The sequence below is a fragment of the Pseudorca crassidens genome, chromosome 15 (assembly GCF_039906515.1).
Source record: "Pseudorca crassidens isolate mPseCra1 chromosome 15, mPseCra1.hap1, whole genome shotgun sequence".
Lineage (NCBI taxonomy): Eukaryota > Metazoa > Chordata > Mammalia > Artiodactyla > Delphinidae > Pseudorca > Pseudorca crassidens.
In genome coordinates, this window is record NC_090310.1 from 13284648 (window position 1) to 13304776 (window position 20129).

At 45.5% G+C, this 20129-nt stretch overlaps 1 protein-coding gene across 1 annotated transcript in view; it reads left to right on the top strand.

Moving 5' to 3' along the window:
- The window catches only part of GALNT17 (polypeptide N-acetylgalactosaminyltransferase 17), a 448716-nt gene that overhangs the window by 216998 nt on the left and 211589 nt on the right, over window positions 1-20129 (top strand). Inside the window, exon 3 of the mRNA XM_067705964.1 lies at window positions 8135-8301. Within this exon, the coding sequence (XP_067562065.1) occupies window positions 8135-8301 (167 nt within the window). The remainder of the gene's footprint in view (window positions 1-8134; window positions 8302-20129) is intronic.

Genomic DNA, 20129 nt, shown 5'->3' on the forward strand with positions numbered 1-20129 from the left:
ATGGGTGATAAAGATATCTGTACATAAGATATCGATAGATGATAGATAGAGACATAGATAGGTACATAGATGGAAAGCAAGAGAGATTTATTTTAAGGACTTTGGCTTACGTAATTGTGGAGGCTGACATGTCCAAAATCTGCAGGGCTCACCAGCAGCCGTGAGACCCAGGGAGGAGTTAATGCTGCAGCTCGGGTCCAAAGGCAGTCTGCTGGCAGAATTCCCTCTTCCTCAGGGGCTCTCTGTCTTTTCTCTCTTAAAGCTTTCAACTGATTGGATGAGGCTCCCCCACAGGTTGAAGGGTAATCTGCTTTACTCCAAGCCTACTGATCTGAATGTTAATCTCATCTAAAAATACCTTCACAGAAACACCTAGAATAACGTTTGACCAAATATCTGGGTACCGTGGCTTAGCCAGTTGTCACATAAAATTAACCATCATGGGCAGTTAGACTTGCTTGGTGATCTGATTTCATAATCTGGCCCTGTGTCCACAGGGAGACAGAGAGAGGAGGGAGGAGTTTATTTCTTGGTTGAAGAAAAGGTGAGGTTGTTGGACGTGGTGCGCCCTAGAAAACGTGTGGTGTATTCTGCTGTTTTATGTCAGTCAGCACGCATGGGGTTAATGGTCATGACCATGTCCGAGCTCAAGAGTGGTGGCCTTCTGCGCTCTAGAGCCCACGAGCCACAACTACTGAGCCCGCGAGCCACAACTACTGGAGCCCGTGTGCCTAGAGCCCGTGCTCCGCTACAAGAGAAGCCACCGCAGTGAGAAGCCTGCACACTACAATGAAGAGTAGCCCCCGCTCGCTGCAACTAGACAAAGCCCGCGCAGCAATGAAGACCCAATGCAGCCAAAAATAAATAAATAAAATAAATAAATGTATATAAAAAAAAGAATGGTGGCCTATCTGCATAGGGCTTCCTAGGAGGAGCTCATTTCTCTTCTTGGTAGGGCCTAACCCATGGCTTACCTTGGATTGATGTGCCCCGTAGCCACGTCTGTGATTCAGCGTGCGCTCTCAGTGTCTGTGGCCACGTGGAATTCAGGCAGCAGCCAAGAGGCGACTCTTCCACACACTCGCCTTTCCTTTCTGGTTCCTTCTGCCTGGCAACTGGATACCACTATTTGAAAAATGAATCCTCTTCCTAAGTGGCTGGGCCACACTAACGCTTTCTTGGGAGCAGAGCCCTTTTGGCTCTCAGTCTGAGAGCGTGGGCTTTGGGCTATACGTGGAGTGTGTCAGATGCTGACCAGTGAGGGTCTGGCCAAGCCAAGGAAGCATGTGCCGGCACAGCGGGGGGAGCCGGCAGGTTCGGAAGTGCAGGGGGGAACGGGGGTGCTTTCCAGGTTTGCTCACATACGTAGAGCACGATCAGTGTTTAAAGGGTAGGTACCCAGGGACCTGGACCGTCCATTTAGAGGCGGATTGGATGTCGTGTCGATGTGATGCTGGGAGTCCTTGCTCCCACATCGGCCCTCAGCAGTGGGAGGAGTAGAGGTGAAGATGTGTCTGTTGCATGCCTGTCGCAATTCTCAAGCGTTTTCTCGTTGGAGCACAGCTGCTCTTGGGATGGCAAGGTGGGGTTTGATGACTCAAAGTGCCTATTCTGTTTGACGCCCCACACTTCCCTCCCTCTCATTTTACTCCACATCGCCTTCCCGAACTCAGAAAGGTTGGTAGAGAGGCCTGCCACTGAGGCAGCACAGACTCTGCTGTCAGCTGTAGAACCTTTGTTAATGAGTTTTTATGACCTTACGCATGTTTTTGGAGCACCTTGAAAATGAAAAAGGAATCAGCCTGGTAGGAATTTGCAGAGCCCCGTATGAGTCTCTGTTTGCACAGCTTGGCACTTTGGCGCCCCAGCTCTAAGCAAGCTTGGACAGTTTTCTTCTGGAAGGCGTTGGAAGAGAGGAAGGGAGCCCTAGTGCCTCTGTGTGCTCAGAAGTGCTGTTCGCCTACCTCTCCCTCTGTTCTTGACCAAGCAAGTGTCATCCATTGATCCATCTTTCAAACCCAGCCCATAGTCATCTTCTCTGCCCTCCTGACCCATCTCAGCTTATCTGTCACATCTGGTGTAGGTCTAGTTGACCCTCCGTGTCCACGGGTCCCACATGTGCAGAGTCAACCAGCGGTAGATTTGGATCCGCAGTTGGCTGAATCCGCGGATACGGAGGGCCAACTGTACTGCGCGTTTTATATAAGGGACTCGAGCATCTGCGGGGCTTGCTTTCTGCAGGGGTCCTGGAACCGATCCCCTGTGGATCCCGAGGGATGACTGTATAGCATTTGCCGCCTTGCGTTGCACTGCCTTGTCATCGTGTTGAGTGCGTTTTAGCCATCAAACCCCAGACTCTCGTTACTGACAGCGGGATCAGTGCTCGGACAGTGCTTGGTGTTGGTCCCTTCACTAGGGTTGGGAAGACAGTGGGGCAGAGACTGAAGGGCATTGTTGCACTGGGGAGCCAGAGCTGAGGTGAGCAGCTAGGAAGGCCCTGCAGGTTGGCCGCACAGTGATGGGCCATGTGAGCCGAGTGACAGAGAAACCAGGTAGGCTCAGTGAAGGGGAGCCCTCACCTTAGGTGGGACCCCAGGAGCTGATGACCAGGAGGGGGACCAGGGGCAAGGACTGGAGCCTGGGCTCAGGCCCTCGGGACAGCCCCACCTACCATCCTGAGCACACACATGTGCACCCTCCACACCCAGCCTTATAGGTCCTGGGGTTCCCTGCCTCTGCCCTGAGGGCTGGTGGGGACCCACAGAGATGGGCCTGAGTGCATGAGGACAGAAGTGGTTCATAAGCAGCGGAACCTTGGCAATGTCCTGGCGTGGCTGAGAGCAGACGTGGCCTCCCTTTGCTTGGGGTCTTCAGTTAAAAGACTTTGATAACTCCTCGGAGACCAGCACTCAATTGGCCCCTTGCCCAGATTCGTAGCCAGAACACTAGGAGATTTGCCCATATTCCCACCAGCCTTATCAGCCCCCGGGGATGATGAAGCTGGCTTCTGCTCACCTGTCCCACTTGAAGGGACCTCTCCTGGTCTGCACTGTGTTCCCAGCAGCCCTTGGGTATGGTGCAGCTGGACACGGAGGACCGCCACCTCGTTGGGGCTTTTAGGGCAGAGAAAAGGAAGCTGAGGCTCAGAGAGACCAAACCAGTTAGCCAAGTCCCCCTAGCTAGAAGGGGCTGGGCTGGAAATTGTGTAGCTACCACACCCTGCCTTGGGCACGCAGGGGCGTTTGCAAGAGTCTAAAAGTCAGATGGTGATGTTCACGTCCAGGCACCCCTGCAGCATTTCAGACTTGCTGTGTGACTTAGGGCAAGTGACTTCACCTCTCTGTGCCCCAGTTTCCTCAGCTGTGAAATGAGGATGAAAATACTGCCTACCTTATAGGATCGTTGTTCATGCTAAATGAGATAGTACAGCACAGGGAAGCTTCTAGCAGTTTTTGACACCTGTACTATGAAGTGTTGGTTATTATCATCAACATTATTATCTGTGATCTTCTGGGTCTCCTAGAGGTTGCATCTAAATATTTTTACAATGACGGGGATCTTTTGGGGTCCTTTTTTTTTTTTTTTTTTTTTCGGTACGCGGGCCTCTCACTGTTGTGGCCTCTCCCATTGCGGAGCACAGGCTCCGGACGCGCAGGCTCAGCGGCCATGGCTCACCGGCCCAGCCGCTCCGCGGCATGTGGGATCCTCCCGGACCGGGGCACGAACCCGTGTCCCCTGCGTCGGCAGACGGACTCTCAACCACTGCGCCACCAGGGAAGCCCTGGGGTCCTCTTTTTGTTTCCAGGTTGGCCGACTGGGTCACAAGTGTGTTTTGATACCTCTTACCTGTATCACATTGGGGTCATAGAACTTGTTTCCCTCAGAGGTGTTCGTGGGCAGGGCTCTGCTTCTGAGAGGGCGTGGGCGTCTCCTTGGGCTTTGATTTCTTCCCTGCTGGAGACCTTGACCCTTGATCGTGGCACTTGACTCTCTAGTGCGTTCCCAGAGGCGGCCCAGTCTCCCAAACTCTTCTTACTCAGCATCAGTGAAGGAAGAGCACGGGTACTTTTGGTGCTAAGTGAAGTCAATGCCAGTGACTCTGGGGTGATCAGGATGAGGGAGGGGGGACAGTGGTTACCCTTAGGCAGTTCCGGAGTTCAAGAAGGCCTCCCGGACAGCTAGACAGATGAACAGTGGTAAGGTGTCTAAGAGACGTCACGTGGTTGGTTATTGGTCTCTGCCGTCTTTTCTCTGTGAGGACAGCTTCACAGAATCTGGTCCCTTGTTAGCCCTTTGAGGAGAGGAACTTGGTCTCGAATTTCTTTGTAGCTCCCCTCCTGGCCTGGAGCTTTGATTGGAATTGATCCAGACCTTAAGATAGGTTTCCCACCAACCATTTTCTTTCAGACAAAAGATTGTTTACTTCTTTCCTTTCTTTTATAAATTTATTTATTTATTTATTTATGACTGCGTTGGGTCTTCATTGCTGCGCGTGGGCTTTCTCTAATTGCGGTGCGCGGGCTTCTCACTGTGGTGGCTTCTCTTGTTGTGGAGCACGGACTCTAGGCGCACAGGCTTCAGTAGTTGTGGCTCGCGGGCTCTACAGCGCAGGCTCAGTAGTTGTGGCGCACGGGCTTAGTTGCTCTGCGGCATGTGGGATCTTCCCGGACCAGGGCTCGAATCCGTGTCGCCTGCATTGGCGGGTGGATTATTAACCACTGCGCCACCGGGGAAGTCCCAAGATTGTTTATTTCTTACTGACTAGTTATTGAAAGCAAATGTGTGATTTCTGGGACCCATCTCTGGGTCTGTTTCTAGAGGACACACACAAAGCCCTGTGGAGTTTTAGTTATTTTGCATTTTCTGTGGCATGCCGGCCTCTCCCCGGGTATCTTTCAAATCTGGAACCTGTTCTTTTATCCACACGACCTTCCGGGTTTCTCTCATTCACCTGGATTTTGCAGTTGGGGAGGCAGGAAACGTATCTGATTCTGTATGTTCCATGATATAAAGACAAGGCTGGATGCTGAGCTGAGCTGACGGCTCCCTTCCCAAAATCTGCCTGCCTGTGGGCCATTGCACAGCACCTTGGCACTGAGCACCGTCCACCTGGTCAGCTCTGCAGGAACTCGGAAATGGGGGGGGGGGGATGCTTCTTTCACGTCAGCCCTAGTCTGCAGGGTGTGGGATACTCAGATCTGTGTGGTTTGGAAGCACCATCTGAGCATCATCAGGCCACAGGGAGGATTGGTCCAGCATCAACTCCAGGGGCAGGAGCCGTACCTGTTCTCTTCCTCTGTGCAGTCTCTAGTATTTCTAAGGCCTGTGTGGCCTCCCTGTTTCCTTTTCATCATCCATCCTTAATCTCCCTTCCCGCACTCATCTGCTGCCTTGGGCATGGGTGTCTGATCGGAAGTAATGTATGTTTCAGTCTATGTCTCCTCTTTACAGCAGGTGCTTGCGGCCTCAGTTTTCTATCTGTCCAGCATACTGTGGCCACTCCTGCATATCAGGCCATAAGCCAGGCTTAGAGATTTTTTTAAGGTAGAGTCTGCCCCTGTAGAGCAACAAAACCATGTTGATTTTCATAATGACCGTATTCCTATTGTCTCCCTATTGGGAAACACTGAGATGTTGGGCACAGGAAAGGTGAATCGCTGTGAGCTGGGCGAGGTTGGAGCCCGGAGCCCTTTTGGGGAGCAGAGTCCTGGCTGGGTCCTGCAGGGTCTGGGTTGAATGAAAACTCTGGAAGCCTGGCCCATGGTAATGGGAAATCTACAAAAGGGATCAGAGGAGGCAGGAGGGAGGATGGAGGGGCCGGGCAGGCAGGCTGGTCTTTCCATCGGTTGGTACATTGCATTTTCCCAGGGCTCTCAAAGGCTGGTCTCACCTGATCCTTATGAGGACCTTAGCCAGGCACCTAGAACTAAATACAGTGAGGATTATTTTGACAGCTTTAGAGATGAAAGAAACATGAGCACTGTGCCCAGGGTGACAGGTTCAGTGTGTGGCAGAGAGCTTCTTGCTTCTGAGATTCCCCCACGATTTACTGAATGGCCACCTTGACCGTGAAGGGGCAGGACCGGGGGCCCACGAGTCCCATCTCAGCAGAGGGAATTGCCTTCTCTGGCCAAGAGGCTTAACCCGCCACTCAGCCTTAATGGCAGCCTGACCCCATTACCTGTAGCTGGAGAAGACGGTGCTGGTACGATGCAGTTTGGCCTTTTTGTCTTCTTAATTTCAAGGGCCAGAATCTGTTTAAAAACAAAAGGCCCTGAGACTTCCCTGGTGGTCCAGTGGTTAAGACTCCCCACTTCCAATGCAGGGGGCACGGGTTCAATCCCTGGTCAGGGAACTAAGATCCCAAATGCCGAGTGGTGCAGCCAGAAAAGAAAGAAAGAAAGAAGGAAACCAGGCCCAGGAGTGCATGTCAGAGTAGGTACGTGTGTACGGGCGGGGTGCTCGCGTGTATGTTGAGGAGCAGCTGCTAGCCTGCCAGGCTCAGGATGGCTGCCGGCCCTGTCAGGGAGGCTCCGAGGGACCTTCCGGGATGCGCCCTCCTCCCCCGGCTCACCATGCAGTAAATGAGATGATCCCCGCCAACTGCCCATGAGCCCATCAATAACCATTCTAATCTCCTCGACAGCCCCCAGAAGTGAATTTACAGCATCGAGGTAAAAATGAGGCTGCATGATCAGTGGATCCCTGGATGGTCTCCTCTAGGAGACACAAATGTATATTGTAACAAAACTTTATTTTCTTCTGAAAATTGCCTACATGATTAATATGGCCCAACACAGCCCAAGCTGTTCAGCATAACAAAACAGCTGTATTTCTTGCTGTCTCTTCAGTGCTGCTTCCCTTTCACTCCATTCCCTTTGTTTTGCTCTGGAACGCATTGTGCCGTATGCTGTACAGTCTCACACAGAGAGGCGGGGGATGCATTGAAATGCACTAGCTCTGTATTCCATTCTGCTCTGTTTGCACTTGGTATTTCTGATGCGGCTCAGACTATGCATAAAACCACATTCCCCGGGCCAGAGTGCTGGTGCTTCCATCACTGAGGCATGCAGAGCCGGTTCCCTGGGTACCAGTCATCTCTTATATCACTGGGCGCCCCCAGGGAGGCCCAAGCCCTACGCCCTTGAGTCCAGCCTGGATGAAAAACATTCTTCTCTCTCACCCTGTCTTCAGGTATGGGGGAGTTGCTGGATATTAGAAGGGAGGACCTCTTAGTCAGGTGGTCACATTTCCAGTCCCCAGGGAGATTCTAGGAACGCTTGCAAGAAGAGTTAGGGTGTGTCAGGCAGCACAGTCCTAGCAGGTAGAGGCCCCTCTTCCTTGATGATGATACATTTCATGTGTGTTTCATGTCTTTTCCCAGAGTGTAAGCTCCATGAGAGCAAAGGTCTCCTGTACGGTGCTGGGTACTGGGTAGGTCCGAGAGATGTCTTAGTTTGGGTTCTCCCGGAAGCAGACCCTGAAACAAAGATTTGAGTGCATTCGTTTATATGGGCAGTGAAAAGGGCACCACTAAGGGGAAGTAGGACTGAGAAGGGAAGGTGTCCCCCTAAGAGGGTGTCATGCAGCTTGCCACCATGGGTGACGGAGCTTAATCCCACCGGGGGAAACTCTGGGAGCCAGTGTAAACCCCACCCCTCAGAGTCAACCACCTCAAGGGCTGAGGGAGCTGGAGTATTTATACATCATCTCCCAGCTGCCTCTGGATGAGAAGTGATGGGGGTGAGGCAGTTGCCCAGAAGGCAGCAAAGTGGGCTCCGAGGAGGGAAATGCGGGAGCGTGGAGTGGGAAGTCGGGAAGGTGTGCACTGAAGTGAGACCAGGGGGTGCGTGTGGGCGTGGCAGCCTGGGAGACAGGCGACATGTGCCCAAGACTGATGCTCCTCATTCCTGTGGGGTGGTACATTTGGGAGAAGTGGAACTGGATTTCTTAACTGTCTCCTCCTTAGGCTTTATTCTCAGATATTAGTCCAGAGAGGCCAAGAGGGAACCAACGATTCTCACCTTGGGAGGACGTGTACCAGGATTGGGCTGACGGCCTTACCGTGTGCAGCCACAGTGCCTGTGCTTTGCTCCTTCCTCTGACTCTGCTGTCCCCTGCTGTCTTCCCGCAGGTGTAAGGAGCTGAAGTTCTCCGAGGAGCTGCCCCAGATATCCATCATATTTATCTTCGTGAACGAGGCCCTGTCGGTGATCCTGCGGTCAGTTCACAGCGCGGTCAACCACACACCGACCCACCTGCTGAAGGAAATCATCCTGGTGGATGACAACAGTGATGAAGGTATGGGGCCGCCAACCTGCATGCAGTTGTTGGAGAAGACAGTGCAAGCACACGATGTGAGCGGGCGGAAGGGTCACTTTCATTCCATCCTGAGCCCAAGTGACTTTGTCTTCTGTCCCTGGGGCATAGCTGGAGGATGGGGGCCTGTTTTGGGGGAAGAAATCCAGGTAAACACTAGTTAATTAGTCCTTGAGTCCTCTAGGGCTCTGAAGAATAAGCTAACTGTTATGTCTGGACTCATGTCCCCTCTTCATATTACCGAAAGCAGATGACATCGAAGAGCTGAATTCCTCCGCGATCCCCACCCCCCATCCCATCTCCTTGGTCCTTTCGCCAGAGGCAGAAGAAAAAGGGAAATTCTATCTTGTGATGGGAACTGTTGATCATACATCAGAATTCCCCTCTGGGCCACTGTGCCCAAAGTGACTGTCGGTAGAAATGCACAGGGTTTGCAGGTCTTCAGGAGTTCAGTTCTACTAGGAATGATGGCTCCATTAAAAAATATAACAAATACTTTTTGTATTTGTTATATGACAATATCAAAACTCCTTTGAAGTCCTTGGAGACGGAGGCCTCGTGTGAAAGTGGTGGTAGGGGGGTTGCTTTGGCCAATTGTACCTTTGTGTTGGATCCCAGCCTAAAAAATTCACTGCAGGGAGAAACGCGCACAAGCCGAGGACATCAAAGAAAGGCAGCCAGTGTGCGTGCTTAAGGCCAGGGAGGCTTATCTTCAGAGCAGCTGAAAGATTAGGAGCAAGCTGAACCCCTTGCTCTTGGTGTGATCAGTAGAAGATGACCCCGTGCTCCCCAGTCAGGAGAGGGTGAGGAAGAGGCAGGACAGTGTCATGGGTCCTGATGGAAACCTGAATGTCTTCAGCAGCTCCAATGAGCTCACGTTTCATCGGCCCAGGAGCTGAAGTCCCCCGGACCCTTCTGAACCAGCTGATAGTTACCACTGAAGTGTGTGAGTGGGTCTGGACCCAGCATTACACCCATCAGGGCACCACCATCTCCCGGGCCTCCAAGTTTTGAGGACTAATGGGTCATTTGCTGGATTTTTCACATTCTTATTTTAAAACTTACATGGAGGGTCTTCTTGGGAGAAGGAGGTTCTTTCAGTTCCCTGAAGCCTCTAAGTCAGCCGGCCAAGTCATGGCTCACAGTGGCCTGCTCTGCAGCCTCTCTGTGTGCCCCTGCAGACCTCTGGCTTCAGAAGTACTTCCAAACCCTCTGCAGGGAATCCTGACTCCTACTTCCCCCCCTCCGTTTGCTGGCTAAATCCCTCTCGTCCCCCGGGTGTCCCCTCTGTGTCACTTCCTGGGAGATTCCTTTGCTGACATCCTAAGACCCTTGCTCTGTGCTGCCTCAGCTCCCTGTACCCTCCTGTACCACACAGCACATGAGATCGCTGTGCCTTTCATAGCTGGACTCCCAGTACGGGGCAGGACTTGGTTTCACAGGGCCTGGCTGGTAGCCAGCCCTCTGTGAGTCTCACCCTATTACCGAACACAAGTTCGTGTGCCCGACACACAGTGAGGCCAAACAACCCAACATGTCAGGGTTTGGAGCAGAGAAAGGTTTATTGCAGGGCCATTCAAGGAGACAGGTGGCTCATGCCAAAAAAACCGCCAAACTCCTTGAAGGATTTCAGCAAAGCACTTTAAAAGGCCATGATTACTTGTTGCAAACTTCTTGGTATCAGAATCCTTTGTTCTTGTAGTTGTCCACGTAGACCAGGTCAGGATGTTCCTCTAAACCTCCAAGACAAATGTTATTCTGTTCTGCAACTCTTTATCACTACATGAGTGGAAAAGTGTTATACCCTTAAAGGTCAGAGCCTTGAAAACAGGTTATCCTGTATATCAGGCTAAAGACAACATTCTTTTACAAAAGGTGAAGAGCCGGCATGACTAAACACAGGCAACAGAGCACAAAGGTTAAAGTAAAAGGAACAGATCTAATATGGAGTCAGATTTGTTCTTCCCTGTTACAGCCCAGCCAGGGAGTAAATGATGAAGCTGAATAGGGCTGGGAAAGGGCTAGCAGGGGGCAAGCAACGAAGTGACCAGAGGTGGTGCAGAGAACAGCTAGCAGACCCAGAGAAGAAAGCAAACAGTAGGTGCTGGACTGAATTGGGGGTGAGGACTCACTACCAGTGGGGCTCCTTTCCCCGAGGAAATCTCAGCAGACCCAGCCCAAGAGGAAGAAATGGAAGAATAGGTCAGTCTCAACCAGAACACAAGCTCTGTGAGAATGGGGGTCTCCAGTAGATGTCTTAGTGTGGGTTCCCCCAGAACAGGCCCTGAAACTAAAATTTGAGTGCATTAGTTTATTTGGGAGGTAAAGTGCATCATTAGAGGAGTGGGGAAGTAGGATAAGGAAGGGAAGGCAAAGCCAGCGTAAAACCCTCCCCTCAAGAGTTGACCTGCTCAAGGGTGAGGGAGCTGAGGTATTTGTATACACCTTCAGCATCAGATGCTTTCACATCAGAACCTCCTGGAACCCTGGCCTGGAGGAAGTTCTGCATCAAGAGGTCTGGGGTGGGTCTGAGAATGTGCATTTCTCACAAGTTCTCCAGTGATGCTGCTGGTGTAGGGACCACACTTTGAGACCCACTGGGTTAAGTACCATTTCAGTGGTTCACACTTCAGGTCTAAATGAAGATGTTTAATGGGTGAGAACAAGTAGGGAAGAGGTATTTGTTTCAGTCTGATCATAAAGTTAATTCCCATTCATCCTCCCCTGTCCCCCGAGATACCTGGGGAACCCAGAGTGGTCTACATTAATATTGTTTCCCTGTTTTCTTTCCCCAGCTCTAGCCTCTATATCTTTTCCAGGCTAGAAGTACCTTCTCTTTAACTGGAAGAGGAAGTTAACATTTTTTTTCTTTGTGACTAGTATTAACAAATTTTGTATATGTTCTATACACATTTGAAAAGATACCCCTACTCTATAATCATGAAATTGAATTCCTGCCAGACATCAACTTTGTGTGTTTAGCTAGACTATGAGTTTATTTTTTTAAGTTTTTTTGATAATGGTGTTTTAACATCTCCTCCTACAATGACTGCTCCTTCCTGTGCTCCTAATAATGTTTGATTTCTGTATCTTGTTGTCAGTTTCTTTGGCAACTGTAGATTTGTATCTAAATGGTTTCACTATTAGCAGTGGTTGTTGCCATTATGTAATGCTCCCTTTATCTTAAAAGCATACTTTTTTCCCCCTGCCTTGAATTTAGTTTGTCTAACATTAATATTGTTATCCCTGCTTACCTTCGGTTTGAATTTGATTAAAACAGTTTTTTCCAGCCTTACCAATTTTTTTTTCTGATCTTAAAAGTAATGCACGCTCTTTGTAGGGACATTTGAATTTATCCAAAAGCACATATAATTGGACAAAAACAAATACTGAAGAGACTAACCAGAAGCAACTGCTCATTTGCCTGTGTTCTCACCCTCTTTTTTTCAATGCATGTTTTACATTAAGATCCTATAGTAAAAACAAGTTAATGTTATTGTTTTTTCTCCTCTGAACTGTGAAGCATAATATCTCCCTTTTTATTAAGAAAAAGTTCTGCAACCATCATTTTAATGAGGGTAGAATGGACCATTCTCAGGCTAGTCAAGAATGGCTCAGGTGGAAACTGCAGCCCTCCACTTCCATGTTATCACATACATTCAAGGAAAAAGAGGCTTTTCAGAGGGCAGACAGCAGAAGCAAGAAGAACTACAATCCTGCAGCCTGTGGAACAAAAATCACATTCACAGAAAGATAGACAAAATGGAAAGGCAGAAGACTATGTACCCAGATGAAGGAACAAGAAAAAACCCCAGAAAAACAACTAAATGAGGTGGAGATAGGCAACCTTCCAGAAAAAGAATTCAGAATAATAATAGTGAAGATGATCCAGGACCTTGGGAAATGATTGGAGGCAAAGATCAAGAAGATGCAAGAAATGTTTAACAAAGACCTAGAAGAATTAAAGAACAAACAAACAGAGATGAACAATACAATAACTGAAATGAAAAATACACTAGAAGGAATCAGTTAGCAGAATAACTGAGGCAGATGAATGGATAAGTGACCTGGAAGACAGAGTGGTGGAAATCACTGCCACAGAACAGAATAAAGAAAAAAGAATGAAAAGAAATGCAGGCAGCCTAAGAAACCTCTGGGACAACATTAAGCGCACCAACGTTTGCATCATAGGGGTCCCAGAAGAAGACAGAGGGAAAGGACCCGAGAAAATATTTGAAGAGATTATAGTCGAAAACTTCCCTAACATGGGAGAGGAAATAGCCATCCAAGTCCAGGAAGTGCAGAGAGTCCCATACAGGATAAACCCAAGGAGAAACACGCTGAGACACACAGTAAGCAAATTGACAATAATTAAAGACAAAGAAAATTATTAAAAGCAACAAGGGAAAAATGACAAATAACATGCAAGGGAACTCCCATAAGGTTAACCACTGATTTCTCCGCAGAAACTCTACAAGCCATAAGGGAGTGGCACGATATATTTAAAGTGATGAAAGGGAAGAAACTACAACCAAGATTACTCTACCTGGTAAGGATCTTATTCAGATTAAACAGAGAAATCAAAAGCTTTAAAGACAAGCAAAAGCTAAGAGAATTCAGCACCACCAAACCAGCTCTGCAACAAATGCTAAAGGAACTTCTCTAATGGAAACATAAGAGAAGAAAAGCACCTACAAAAACACCCAGAACAATTAAGAAAGTGGTAATAGGAACATACATATTGATAACTACCTTAAATGTGAATGGATTAAATGCTCCAACCAAAAGACACAGGCTTGCTGAATGGACACAAGAACAAGACCCATATATATATGCTGTCTACAAGAGACCCACTTCAGACCTAGGGACACATACAGACTGAAAGTGAGGGGATGGAAAAAGATATTCCATGTGAGTGGAAATCAAAAGAAAGCTGGAGTAACAATACTCATATCAGATAAAATTGACTTTAAAATAAAGAATTTATAAGAGACAAGGAAGGACACTACATAATGATCAAGGGATCAATCCAGGAAGATATAACAGTTATAAATATATATGCACCCAACATAGGGGCACCTCAATACATAAGGCAAATGCTAACAGTTATAAAAGAGGAAATTGAAAGTAACACAATAATAGTGGGGGACTTTTAACACCTCACTTACACCAATGGACAGATCATCCAGACAGAAAATTATTAAGGAAACACAAGCTTTAAATGACACAATAGACCAGATAGATTTAATTGATATTTATAGGACATTCCATCCAAAACCAGCAGATTACACTTTCTTCTCAAGTGCACATGGAACATGCTCCAGGATAGATCACATCTTGGGTCACAAATCAAGCCTCGGTAAATTTAAGAAAATAGAAATCATATCAAGCATCTTTTCCGACCACAACACTGTGAGATTAGAAATCAATTACAGGAAAGAAAACCATAAAAAACACAAACATGTGGAGGCTAAACAATACATTCCTAAATAACCAAGAGATAACTGAGGAAATCAAAGAGGAAATCAAAAAATACCTGGAGACAAATGAAAATGAAAACACAATGATCCAAACCCTATGGGATGCAGCAAAAGCAGTTCTAATAGGGAAGTTTATAGCAATACAAGCCTACCTCAAGAAACAAGAAAAATCTCAAATAAACAATCTAACCTTACACCTAAAGGAACTAGAGAAAGAAGAACAAACAAAACCCAAAGTTAGTAGAAGGAAAGAAATCATAAAGATCAGAGCAGAAATAAATGAAATAGAAACAAAGGAAACAATAGCAAAGATCAATAAAACTAAAAGCTGGTTCTTTGAGAAGATAAACAAAATTGATAAACCATTAGCCAGACTCATCAAAAAGAGGGAGAGGACACAAATTACTAAAATTAGAAAGGAAAAAGGAGAAGTTACAATGGACACCACAGAAATACAAAGCATCATAAGAGACTACTACAAGCAACTGTATACCAATAAAATGGACAACCTGGAAGAAATGCACAAATTCTTAGAAAGGTATAACCTTCCAAGACTGAACCAGGAAGAAATAGAAAATATGAACCGACCAATCACAAGTAATGAAATAGAAACTGATTAAAAATCTTCCAACAAACAAAAGTCCAGGACCAGATGGCTTCACAGGCGAATTCTATCAAACATTTAGAGAAGAGCTAACACCCATTCTTCTCAAACTCTTCCAAAAAACTGCAGAGGAAGGAACACTCCCAAACTCATTCTACGAGGCCACCATCACCCTGATACCAAAACCAGACAAAGATACTACAAAGAAAGAAAATTACAGACCAATATCACTGATGAATGTAGATGCAGAAATCCTCAACAAACTACTAGCAAACAGAATCCGAGAATACATTAAAAGGATCATACACCATGATCAAGTGGGATTTATCCCAGGGATGCAAGGATTCTTCAATGTATGCAAATCAATCAATGTGATACACCATATTAACAAATTGAAGGAGAAAAAACATATGATCATCTCAATAGATGCAGAAAAAGCTTTTGACGAAACTCAACGTCCATTTATAATAAAAACTCTCTAGAAAGGGGGCACAGAGGGAGCCTACCTCAACATAATAAAGGCCATATACAACAGACCCACAGCAAACATCATAGTCAATGGTGAAAAACTGAAAGCATTTCCTCTAAGATCAGGAACAAGACAAGAATGTACACTCTCGCTACTATTATTCAACATAGTTTTGGAAGTTTTAGCCATGGCAATCAGAGAAGAAAAAGAAATAAAAAGAATCCAAATTGGAAAAGAAGAAATAAAACTGTAACTGTTTGTAGATGACATGATACTATACATAGAAAATCCTAAAGATGCCACCAGAAATCTAGTAGAGCTAATCAGTAAAGTTGCAGGGTACAAAATTAATGCACAGAAATCTCTTGCATTCCTATACACTAACAACAAAAGATCAGAAAGAGAAATTAAGGAAACAGTCCCATTCACCATTGCAACAAAAAGAATAAAATACCTAGGAATAAACCTACATAAGGAGGTAAAAGACCTGTATGCAGAAAACTATAAGACACTGATGAAAGAAGTCAAAGAAGACACAAACAGATGGAGAGATATACCATGTTCTTGCAGTGGAAGAATCAGTATTGTGAAATGACTGTACTACCCAAAGCAATGTACAGATTCAGTGCAATCCCTATCAAATTACCAATGGCATTTTTTACAGAACTAGACAAAAAAAAATCTTAAAATTTGTATCAAGACACAAAAGACCCCAAATAGCCAAAGCAGTTTTGAGGGAAAAAAAAACGAAGCTGGAGAAATCAGACTCCCTGATTTCAGACTATACTACAAAGCTACAGTAATCAAGACAATATGGTACTGGCACAAAAACAGAAATATATGTCAATGGAACAGGATAGAAAGCCCAGAGATAAACCCACACACCTATGGTCAACTAATCTGTGACAAAGGAGGCAAGGATATACAATGGAGAAAAGACAGTCTCTTCAGTAAGTGATGCTGGGAAAACTGGACAGGTACATGTGAAAGAATGAAATTAGAACACTCCCTAACACCATACACAAAAATAAACACAAACTGGATTAACAACCTAAATGTAAGACCGGACACTATAAAGCTCTTAGCGGCAAGCATAGGAAGAACACTCTTTGACATAAATGACAGCAAGATCTTTTTTGACCCACCTCCTAGAGTAATCGAAATAAAAACAAAAATAAACAAATGGGACCTTATGAAACTTAAAGCCTTTTTCACAGCAAAGGAAACTATAAACCAGATGAAAATACAACCCTCAGAATGGGAGAAAATATTTGAAAACGAATCAACGGACAAAGGATTAATCTCCAAAATATATAAACAGCTCATGCAGCTTAATAGTAAAAAAACAAACAACCCAATCCAAAAATGAGCAGAAGACCTAAGTAGTCATTTCTCCAAAGAAGACACACAGATGGCCAAGAAGCACATGAAAAGCTGCTCAACATCACTAATCATTAGAGAAATGCAAATCAAAACTACAATGAGGCATCACCTCACATCAGTTAGAATGGGCATCGTCAGAAAATCTACAAATAACAAATGCTGGGGAGGGTGTGGAGAAAAGGGAACTCTCTTGCACTGTTGGTGGGAATGTAAATTGATACAGCCACTATGGAGAACAGTATGGAGGTTCCTTAAAAAACTAAAAATAGAATTACCATATGACCCAGCAATCCCACTACTGGGCATATACCCAGAGAAAACCATAGTTCAAAAAGACATATGCACCCCAATGTTCACTGCAGCACTGTTTACAATAGCCAGGTCATGGAAGCAACCTAAATGCCCATCAAGAGACGAATGGATAAAGAAGATGTGGTACATATATACAATGCAATATTACTCAGCCATAAAAAGGAGTGAAATTGGGTCATTTGTAGAGACGTGGATGGATCTAGAGACTGTCATACAGAGTGAAGTAAGTCAGAAAGAGGAAAACAAATATCGTATGTTAACATATATGTGTGGAATCTAGAAAAATGGTACAAGTGAACCAGTTTGCAGGGCAGAAATAGAGACACAGATATAGAGAACAAACGTATGGACACCAAGGGGGGAAAGCGTGGTCGGGGGGTGGTGGTGGGATGAATTAGGAGATTGGGATTGACATGCATACACTAATATGTATAAAATAGATAACTAATAAGAACCTGCTGTATAAAAAAATAAATTAAGAAAAAAGAGGTTTTTAAAGAACTTACAAAAAAAAAAAAAAGACTGGCTTGGGGAAAGTGTGAATAAAGCCAGGTAACTCTGGATCTGGGTACACAGGCAAGTCAGGGATTTTCCCTTTTAGTTTTTGTTTTTTCAAGTCGTTTGTTTCATTCAGCTTGAATATTGACATTGGCCTAAATTAATCCCAAGTAAGAAGCAATTCTTTGTACCTTTGTGCATTATTACACTGAAATCAGTCAGGCAAAATCACTGCTCACCACATCCAGCGGGCACTTCCTTCTCCAATCCGGCCACATCTGACATTGCTGGCAGCTTCCTTCTCGGCATCTTTCTCTTCTGGAGGCCCTGGCACCACTGTCTTCTGATTGTCCTTCAGTCGTCCTTTTCCTCGGCTTTGTGCTTTAGTTGGGGTCACTCATGGTTCTCACCATCAGGATACACTGGGCAGCCTCCTCCACTGTGCACATTCTGCTGACCTCCAAAGCCATCCCCCGAGCTCCACACCTGTGTGTCTTCTGCCTCCTAGGTGGCTACCCAGCGTCCCTCTGAGACCATAAACTCAGTCAGTCCAGTGACTAACTTACCGTTCTCCTTTCATATCCTCTTCAAATAGTGATGATTTTATTTCTTGCTTTCCAATCTGGATACCTTTTGTTTTTTCTTGCTTAGTTTTCCTGACTCCTTTATTTGATTTAAATTTTTTTTTCTTTTTTTAAATAGAAGTATAGTCGATTTGCAAGATTGTGTTAATTTCTTCTGTACAGCAAAGTGATTCAGTTGTACATATATATACATTTTTAAAATATTCTTTTCCATTATGGTTTACCATAGGATACTGAATGTAGTTCTCTGTGCTGTACAGTAGGACCTTGTTGTTTATCCATTCTCTATATAACAGCTTCCATCTGCTAACCCCAACCTCCCACTCCATCCTTCCCCTAGCCCCTCCCCGTTGGCAACCACAAGTCTGTTCTCTATGTCCGTGAGTCTGTTTCTGTTTCATAAATAGATTCATTTGTCTGACACCTTTATTTTAAAAAAAAAAAAGTACTTACTAATAAATACTCGTTATCCTACCATGTCAAGAACAAGAAATTGACCTTTGTGCTTTCCTAAGAGTTACAAAAACCTCTTCTGGGGAGTCAGCTAGGTCATCAATGACCCCAGGGAAATACAGGGCTTACCCCAGTGGGGGCACCTGGCAGGGCTATCGTGTGAACCAGGTACTGGGTAGAAGGCAAAAATCTGGACAGATGGAATGACGTGTCCTCTATTTTCTGGTTCGGACCTCATCAAGGCGTACTGCCTATGTTCAGGAGGAGGTCAGAGCATAAGGATGAAATGAATGACCTCAGCTGGTCCAAGCCGCAGGCATGGAAAACCAGCACAAACCTAGTCAGTCTCTGGTCAGAACATCTAATTATAGGGAAGGATGGGGACCAGACTTATTCGGATGATCTCCCCTCAGCTTTAAGTGTGGTCAGGTTGCAGGAGAGATGGTAACGATAACCCTCAACCCGTCTGCCTCAAGCCACACCGCTCCCATGTGATGGTTGGCCATGGTGGATCTGTCTCCCTTCCCCATCCTCCTGGAGATCTCCTTTGCCCCCCACCTATGTTGGACCCCATGCCTCTCTCTTTCTTGGTTTACATACTGATTCTGGTGAAACTCAACATCTAGAAGTTTCTTGAGAAATATTACAAGGAAGATAAAATCTTTTGCGATTATCCATGTCTGAAGAAAGCTTTTCCCTAAATCTTCTGTGTGAATGATGGCCTGATTGAGTTAGGTATCACCTTTCAGAATATTGATGGGTTTGCTCCATTATCTTCTGTCTTTCAGTGTTTTTTAGAAGAAACAAGAGTCCTGATTCCTGATCTTTTGCGTGTTTCTTTCCTTTCTGGAAGCTTGAATCTTCATTTTGTTTGCAGAGTTTGGAAATTCACAGTGATGAGCCTTGGTGTAGGTCATCCAGTGGCTTCAATCTGGAATCTAATGTCAGTTTTCAGAAAATTTCTTGGAATATTTAATTGATAATGCCTCCCCATTTTTTCTCAGTTATCTCTTTCAGCATCTCCCACTGTATTCCATTATTAAACCTCCTAAACTGAACCCCCAATTTTCTTATCTTTTCTCTGCTTCCTTACCTTTCCTTATCTTTTTGCTCTGATATATTTGCTTTCTTCAGTTTTATCTCCCTTCCATTCTATTCAGTTTTTTATATCTGCTATCATGATTCTGCTTCCAGTTCCTCATTTTTATTCTCTGAGAGTTCCTTTTTATAGCGTATTGTTTTTATTTAATGGAAGCAATATGTTTTCTGATCCCTTGGAGGATATTAATAATGTTTTGTTTTTCAGTTTTTTCCCTGTGTGTTCTGTTTCCAGAAGGTGCTTTTTTTCTTTGTTATTTAGTTTCTATCTCCCACCTTGGAGGCTTTCTCTCCCCTCCCCCGAGCCTGTTGTCAGCTCATGATTACTTCTTAAGAGGTGATTAGGCAGCTGGGGGCTGGGGGAGGGAAAATGGGGAGTTAGTGTTTAATGGATACAGAGTTTCAGTTTGGGAAGATGAAAACGTTCTGGAGATGGATGGTGGTAACGTGCTTGCACAACAATGTGATTGTACTTAATATCACTGAACTGTAAAGTAAAATGGAATATTTCACATTGTTATATATATGTACACACACACACACACACACACACACACACACTCTGAGTGCTTGGACTTCCAGGGTTTGACAGCAGAGGGGTTGGACACATCTGTCGATCTGTGAATCCGCTTTCCAGCCTCCCCAACTTCACGGTTGATGTCTCGTCTTCTGTCTTCTCTGCCCTTGGAAGGTTATGGGTTTATTTTATTTTTTTTAATCCCTTTATTGTAGTTTTCAGTGACTTTTGTCCAATTCACGAGTCAAATCTATTATCTTATCCCAGAAGTTCCATACTTATTTTTAAGAACTTTTAATAGGAATTGATAACTTGTTCTCCAGATATGTGTACTGTCCCATGAAAAGTATACGAAACTATCTCTTTCTCTGTATCCTCACCAACACCAAGTCTTATTAATCTTTGTCATCTT